Here is a 7,869-nt window from a genome sequence, read left to right as displayed (position 1 = left end):
GATTTAAGCGTTTCCGTGAGATCAAGAGAATTAGTCTAATCCTCTAATTTAGCGAACTTATGCCAAGATGATATTAGTTTACTTCGCAACAAACTTAAGGAGCCATTATGCAATGGCAGCCATTTCTAAGACAGTTACTTTGCACAGAGGGTGCGTTAAGGGCGGCTAGAGACTCCAGGTGATCGTCGAATACACAGGTGTGCAGTAGTTAGCACGAGCAAAAGCAAACTTCATCAAAGAAGATCCACAAACCGAAGAAACATCCAGAAAAATCTTCATTGCAACTACTATCCTTCTTTCTGTACACTATCAATTTTGTTATAGTTCCACAAGCATATACTACATGTGGCCACCATTCGGGCTAGGTACTTAGGTCTGAAGGAGCTTCTTAGCCACATTGTATGCAAACAACAGAAACGCAAGATGAAGAAGAAATATGCTGCCTACTTCTCCCTGTAAAAGTTCATTGAAATCAATCTGAACGGTACAATTAGCAACTATTTAGCTTAAAGAACAGAATAGTGCATAAAGCAGTATATACAAGAGAAGGCTAATTAATGCAGAATACCTAAGACCAATCTATGGTACATATCAGGCGAGGAGGAGAAATCCCTTGTTGCAAGCTTGTGCAATGCACAATGCTCATCATCGCCGGAATTTGACTTGCACTTCAATCACCCCAGGTCGTGCTTCACTATAGTGATATCTGCAAAGCAACACAAAATTTAATTTTTTGAACTGCAAACCCCCACCCCCACCCCCCTTCCAAAACCCAAACTTGCACTTGAAGGAACACATCCTAAGAATATTTGATGCTATCTGCAGGTTCCGTAAGGCAAAACGAAAATAAACTGTAGCTACTTGAAAACAAACAAGAAACAACAGTACCTAAAGACTTTCTCCTAACACTCATTTTGAAGAAACAAAGAATTACCCATTTTCATTAAGGAAGCTCCTAATGGCTGCAGGAAGTGCCGCTTCACCCCGGCTATGATTGCCTTTTCCTGAAAAGGTTAATCACAAGTACCATATTGCATTACTTAGTATCATCCTTTCTAACTAAAACAAATGGCTTAAACCACTTAAACTTCATTAAGAGGTCCGCATGCTTCATAAGGAAATTCAGGCGCATTGTTTACATAGTATATTGGAAGAGCAAGCACATGCATAAAACCAGAATATTAAACACACTCAACATATGCATTGATTTAAAGCAGAAGCAGTACCTGTTATTACTTGTACTGATGTTGGTCTTGTCCTAGATGATGGAATCTGGCTACCACACTTATCCAAATCCCTAAAAATTGCAACCTCAGGAACTGTGGAAAGTACAATGCCTGTTGTTGCATTGACTCTACTAGCACAAGCAAGCTGTTTTGTAGGCATCTGAGATTCAACCCTCTGCAAATGTTCTTGCAAGGCTTGGACTGCTTCTGCAGCATGAAGACCATGCAAATCTAATGTCCACTCATCATTCTTCGAATTCCTGATGCTCAGAATTTCTTTTGCTGCCTTGGCATTTAATCGTTCAGCAGTCAGCCATTCTTCACGAGCTTTTCGTGAACAGAGTTGAGCAGATAAGTGATCTCCTCTCTGATAGGCTTCATTGGCAGCCTTAGAATTCCGGGATGCTGAACTGTTTTTGAATAAGAAAAGTACATAGAGTACATAGACATGGACAGTGAGCTAAATAATCTTGAAAACAGAAACTTAAACTTCAGCATAGCTCAATATACGTTAGGAGGGTACAAACTTTAACGCTACAAGGTATCTACAAAAACAGAAACCAAAAGAACTGAGTTCACAAAATAATTGCCAATGCCAATGCAATTCAACAGAATAATTTCCATTCAGGAAAACCTCCTTGTAACCCATTAATCAACAACAGAAGTTACAAAATAATTGCCAATGCCAGTTCAGCTTCAAAAGAACCACTACAAGATCAGTGCAATAAAAAAAGAAATACTACCAGAAACCAGATTCCATTTTTTTAAGCTTCATACTTTTTATTGATAAGCTGTCGAGTTTACACAGATTGGGGGCTCAGAAACCAGATTCTTATTAAATCAAACTAGAATAACTTATCATTACACGTTGACCATCAAGAGATCAATACAAAGAGCAGCCATCAAGAAACGAGCACAAGTACATATACTAGTACAGAAGTCTACCTTCCATAAACCAGGAAGTGCAACATGGCAGAGTCAGACGAGGTCAATGAATGACGGCAGTGGCAAGTTGGCAAGAGAATGGACAGCAAATTTATGCAAAGGACAGCAGACAAGAAGGAAAGAGCTGTAAGGTAAGGCCATCAGCTTTGAGTGCATGCTGTGAGTTGCCATGGGTGAGCTTTGAGTTTAAGGGAGACAGAGAACACAACTGTATCAGCAGCGATATAAACGGAATAGAATTAGGCTGTGTCTGACAGTCTGTGTGACATATTTATTCATGCATATATACATATCTATGTATATATATATATATACATATATAAATATATATACATGTCTCTGTGTATTTGTGCACACATACGTATATACTTTTACTAATATATGGTACCAAATGTGGACACCAACTTTAATGAATCCCTAATGACTAATGAATCCTTATACTATATAAGAATGCGTTGTGGTCAAAGGTTGTGCTTGAATTTCAACCACAAGGCTAGGGAGAGTTTAGGAATATGAGAATATTTGGGGTATCATTAAAGCATTGGGTACAAGTCATGACAGCTTTGAATTTGTTGTAATTCCTTAGATGACCTTTCAGACATTTAAGGTCAAGGGAAGTTGAGAAATATGAGAATGTTTGGACTATGATTGGAGCATTGGGTACAAGTCATTCTAGCTCTCATTTTGTTGTAATTACTTAAATGTTGTTTTCACCATTAAATGTAAGAGTAGTGCCTTTTTTGCCATTTGAGCATTTGCTGTGGTAGGGACTTTTGTGATTGAATTAATATCTCATTCGACAGTTATGCAGACTTATTCTAACAGCTACTTCTCTACCTTCTTCCATTAGATTTTCTTCATCTTCTATATATATGTAAATATTGGTATCCGCTACAAAAAATTTCTACAATAGATTAAATGCAAAGCTGTTTGTTATAAAAATATATATATAAATTTTAGCAACCGCAAAGCATATAATCTATAGCTGAAACTTATGAAACTAGGCACAAAGGAGCCATACTCCTCTACTATAGCATTCTACCCCACATGATGGAATGAAACTTAAGGTATGTGTTTTAGGATTCATTTTCAACTAACTTTACTTTTCCCGCCTGTTGAATAACTTGGACATGAAGTAGTAGACTGATCACAATATCCTTTTTTGATATATGTGTTGCTGAGAAAACATTTTACAAAATTAGGTGAAATCCATTTTAAAACATCAACTCAAATGATTCAATAAACAATGATGCCACTGTTTCTGCACAATTTTACTTATATATCCTATTCAAGTCGAGATATATTACAAATCATCAAACAATAATTTATAAAACTATCTCCATACCATAATTATTCACTACCTTCAATCACGGGCACCCAACTCCCGCATTGCACGGGCTCTCTCCTCCTAGTTTGAAATTGATAATTTTGAACTTAAAAAAAGCCAAATCCATTTCTGTACCTTTTGGCTATACACGCACGCACGCACACATACAGACACCTAACTACCAATTCACATTTCCTAATTCGTTATGAAATTGGTTGATATTTCATTTTTTTACGGTTTATGTGCACCCTTAATTGTCAAACACAAGACACAATCTTCCAATTTTGGCATACTTGCTACTAACATTAACAAACTTAAATTATCATTTTATTGATACTAGTGCTTTCGGCACACCCTCTGCTTATAAGAAAATGCATAATTATTTTTTTCACATTAAGTTACATATCATTGTAGACATGCATGTATTTATCTGAAAAATCTATAGTTACTACCTTAGAGGAGGTTATTGTATTTAAAAAACCATAGAGAAAAAAGTGGGAATGTGAGGGAGCCGGTGTGAGAAAGTTGTAATTTGATCTCAAAGGGATAACTATTTGCTAATTGTGGGGAGTTTTTTTTCTGGAATATATTGGGACGAATTTACCCTTATAATTAAGGGTAGATTAGAAATTTTTAAAAAATGACAATGTGTGTTTTTGCATCACACAGTGTTGCTCTCCCTTTGTATATTGTATAGATATACTCTCGGTCACCCTTTTCTTAGTTATCTAAGGTTTTAGTGTTAACTTCAGTTTCTAAAATGCCTCTTTACATAAATTCTTGAATATCCTCGCAAATTAAAAATATTGCAAACTGTTTCACATGCAAAAGATTTCAAGTTGAAAACCTAGATAACAAAATCATAAAAGAAATAGCACAGGACTCTTGTGAAATACAAGCATAAGAAAACTAAAAGCAAAACAAATGAGCATCTAAGAACAGCATAAGGTGGAATATCACAACTGCAAAAAACATTCTGATAAAAGAAGGCTATCACACCAGAAAAATAAATATATAAATAAATTGCTAGTCATGTAACATTCTTTGTGACTTTAAAAGCAGGATTTTAGAAATGTAAAAGAATATCACAACACTGTCTCAAACAAAAGAATATGATCTAAAGAAAGCTGATTCAGTAAAACTATGCATGGCAAGGCAAGTTCTTGGCCATGGAAACCTATATCAGAGAAATAGCAAGATGTACATGCATATCCATAGGCAAGAATTTCAAGTATGACACACCCTTACCCATTGTATAATCAAGAGTTCTAATGTGATTCAAGTTGCTTATTCATGTTCTCTAAACTTCAGTGATGAATATGAAACTAAATTAAACAACAAAATGACTCTAGATGTCATGATATCACGTTAAGGACCAGAGGAAATGAATTAAACAAACGTAATCTCCCTGCCCTTACTTCATACAACTACAGAGGGGTCAAACAACAAATATTAGAAATTCAACACAAAACATATTCAGATAGCAGGAACTACAAAACTAGGCTACCAATTATCTTCCGCATCTGCAATCTCCATCATATTCATAACACCTCTAATATTCCAGAGCACCATAAGTTGCAAGGATAAGTTTAAAAGGTGCCATCCAAAGTGCAACCCCAAAATTCTAGCAAGAAAATGGTTCTGATGAGCAATTTGCTATAATTGAGCATTTCAATTATACGTTTTTTATACCAGGATTTCTATACCTTTTTTCCCTGAATTTTTTATATGAGCACAAGAGTAAGGAAAGAAGCATCCTTATTACAAGTACTACAAATAATTGAAGTAAAAACAAAAATCAGGTTGACAATGCAGATAGCAGCTAAATTTATACCAGAAGAATAAAAGTATCAGCTAAGACAAACCTCATCATCTTTCGTGCGTCTTTTCTTTTAATCAAGTAAAGATCATCTTCTTCCCATTCAGGCTCAATGGGTAAATATTTGATAGAATTCAGAATCATTTTTGTAGCAGAGACATCATGCAGAAGCATTTTCCTGGAAGAAGTATGTTCATCTGTCAAATCTTGATTATTCTTACACACAGGGCCCTCAAGAAGACAGCTCATTTGAGCAAGATTTATGTCCTTTTCGGCTTCATCTGTCAAATCTTGATTATTCTTATACACGTGACCCTCAAGAAAGCAGCTCACTTGAGCAAGTTTTGTGTCCTTTTCGGCTAATGACTTATTTTCATTCACAAGAGACTCCTTATGATTGAACTTTAATTCTTCAGTTCCAATAACTTTAGCATCATTGTAACTTTGCTCATAGGAAACCATCATTTTCAATAAGGATGAGGCCTTATCAACATCATAGTTTACACCAGCCAAAACATCCTCAATCAAGCTTTGGTCTGCCCAAGGATGGAGCTCCTTAAGCATTTCATTTGCCTCAAAAGCATCTTTGACACCATTCATTGCATTTAAATAGTCAGCAGACGCACTAGAGCTGCCACCCTGGAATTTCTGTTCATCCATATCACTGCATTTCTGCTTAATCGGAAAATTGACAGCACCCTGTAGTAGAGATGCAAAAGGCTTATCCAATGCAGTTTTATTTGCTGTGTTTGTCAAGGCTTTCTGATCTTGGTCCATTGAGCTTGATATTTCTGGAAAAGATTCACCCTTTGCTTCAGGTTCAAGACCCTGCTTACGACGATGTTCGAGGTCAAATGCAGTCCAACCGGATGTTTTACCTCTCCTCCACGACATCTTCGCATCCAGAGGTCGTGCACATGAAGAAATAGTCATCTTAGATGACAGAAATTCTCAAAACCATCCTATCACACACATGCAACAGCCCCCCTCCCCCTTCCTGCACTATCTTCCTTTTTTTGTCCCAAAGTTTATGCAATTTTTCAGAACTCTCAAGAAGGCAAAATTCACGTCTTTGTCACTGTTGTATCTGAAGATATTAATCCAGACAAAAGAAGTTCCAATAACACAAAATGAAGCTTTTGATCAACTAATTGATACAAATGACAATAAAGCAATAATTTTTATCAACCCATAGACAAAAAAGAAAGACGAAAACTAATTGCTGTGAAAAAATTGGAGGCTGTGAAAAAACTGAATCCTCCAATCAAACGGTAAAAGAATAAAAATGGAAAATTTGAAAAAAATATCATTATTTCAACGTCTGCATTGAAATTGTAATAACCGTTCAGAAACTGATCCTTCCACTAAGGTTGCGTTAGCTTAGTTTTTCAGTGTTTATCATTTTAGCTAGAAAATTATAATCTGATTAGACACGTAATCATTAATTATACTATTATAAGCTACTGAATAAGGTACATTAAATTCGTGAACTAACTAAAAATTAGTCAGATAAAACACGTAAACATTTAATACACAATCATAAGTTAATTACTCATCGAAAAATCACCGATGAAAAAAAAACTAATTATAAACTAATTACAAGAAGAAAATTGAACAGGAAAAGAAAAAGAAATACCTGCTAAATATGCTTTGCTTGACTTGGCGAAATCAAAATGCAATTAGCACTAAGGTATTTCAGTAATACGATGAAAATCTCGTATCCGAGGAGTCAACTGATCGGACGACGGTGGTAAGATCACGGTTTGCGACGGTGCGTGGAGGATTACAGCCCAGGATGAAGATGGAGATGAAGATGATGACTGAGAAGGGAATTTGCATCTCAAATCCATAAAAGCTTTTCTTTGCCTTTCTTTCTTCCGCCGTTGAGTTAACAGAGACAGAAAGATAGAGAGAATTATTTAAAGAATAATTATTGAAGGAAAAATGGAGAGGGCCCAATTGATTATTGACCAGGGAATATATGTATTATTATAAAGTTAGGGTTCTTCTTTTGCAGTTTTGCTTGGGGGAGGAAAAGTCAAAGCAGAAGCAAAGGAAAATTTTTCTTTCACTTCGATTTTTCCTCGGTTTTTTCCTTTTGTCTTTTTCTTTAAATTTGCTTTAAGGGAAATTTGCCAATTTCACCCTTCACATTTTCGAAAAAAAACTTTTTTAATTCCTCATATTTAAAATTAGGCAAAATAATCTTTTAAATATAAAAAATAAGTTTTAGAACTAGATGGGGGGATATTTTTAAATCTAAGGAATTATTTTGATTGATTTTAAATGTAAGAGACTAAAAAAAAATTTTTTTTTTTTTTGAAAATGTAAGAGGCCAAATTGGCAAATTTTCCTTACTTTAATTTAAGGGTTTCCTTTTGTGATTCGCACAGGTGCAACGTACATTTAGATCTCCATATTTGCAATATCTTTTCTCACTTAATTTCCTAAGAGATAAAACTGCCCCTTTACCATCGAGTCTTGACCTTAGAGTCCCGAAACTGGGACCGATCAATTTCAGGTCGAATTCGGACCTACTCGAAAGGAAAGGT

At 35.4% G+C, this 7,869-nt stretch overlaps 1 protein-coding gene across 4 annotated transcripts; it reads right to left on the bottom strand.

Moving 5' to 3' along the window:
• Positions 1 to 249: 249 nt before the first annotated feature.
• On the bottom strand, positions 250 to 7,429 carry LOC113699228 (uncharacterized). Of its 4 annotated transcripts, none has more exons than XR_003450381.2 (6): positions 6,954 to 7,394; positions 5,364 to 6,404; positions 1,227 to 1,636; positions 935 to 1,004; positions 569 to 706; positions 250 to 477 (listed from the first exon to the last, which is right to left on the bottom strand). XR_003450381.2 is itself a non-coding variant. In XM_027219434.2 (5 exons), the coding sequence occupies exons 2-5, from the start codon at positions 6,209 to 6,211 to the stop codon at positions 646 to 648; spliced, it is 1,389 nt and encodes a 462-aa protein (XP_027075235.1). In that variant the 5' UTR covers positions 6,954 to 7,429; the 3' UTR covers positions 250 to 645. The 4 variants fall into 4 exon arrangements, 2 of the variants coding, with proteins under 2 accessions (XP_027075235.1, XP_027075234.1); XR_003450382.2 differs by having other exon boundaries at positions 250 to 453; XM_027219434.2 differs by having other exon boundaries at positions 250 to 706; positions 5,364 to 6,211; positions 6,954 to 7,429.
• Positions 7,430 to 7,869: the final 440 nt, after the last annotated feature.

This window comes from Coffea arabica, chromosome 7c, assembly GCF_036785885.1.
Source record: "Coffea arabica cultivar ET-39 chromosome 7c, Coffea Arabica ET-39 HiFi, whole genome shotgun sequence".
Lineage (NCBI taxonomy): Eukaryota > Viridiplantae > Streptophyta > Magnoliopsida > Gentianales > Rubiaceae > Coffea > Coffea arabica.
This window is presented reverse-complemented; position numbering and strand designations above follow the sequence as displayed.

Bases quoted from the DNA above. Each gene is read 5' to 3' on its own strand.
- LOC113699228 (XM_027219433.2), bottom strand. From the start codon at position 6,250: ATGACTATTTCTTCATGTGCACGACCTCTGGATGCGAAGATGTCGTGG. The intron at 1,005-1,226 runs GTACTGCTTCTG...TAACCTTTTCAG, and splicing joins ATCAGTACAAGTAATAACAG to GAAAAGGCAATCATAGCCGG. The intron at 707-934 runs GTAATTCTTTGT...GTTGCTTTGCAG, and splicing joins AGCTTCCTTAATGAAAATGG to ATATCACTATAGTGAAGCAC.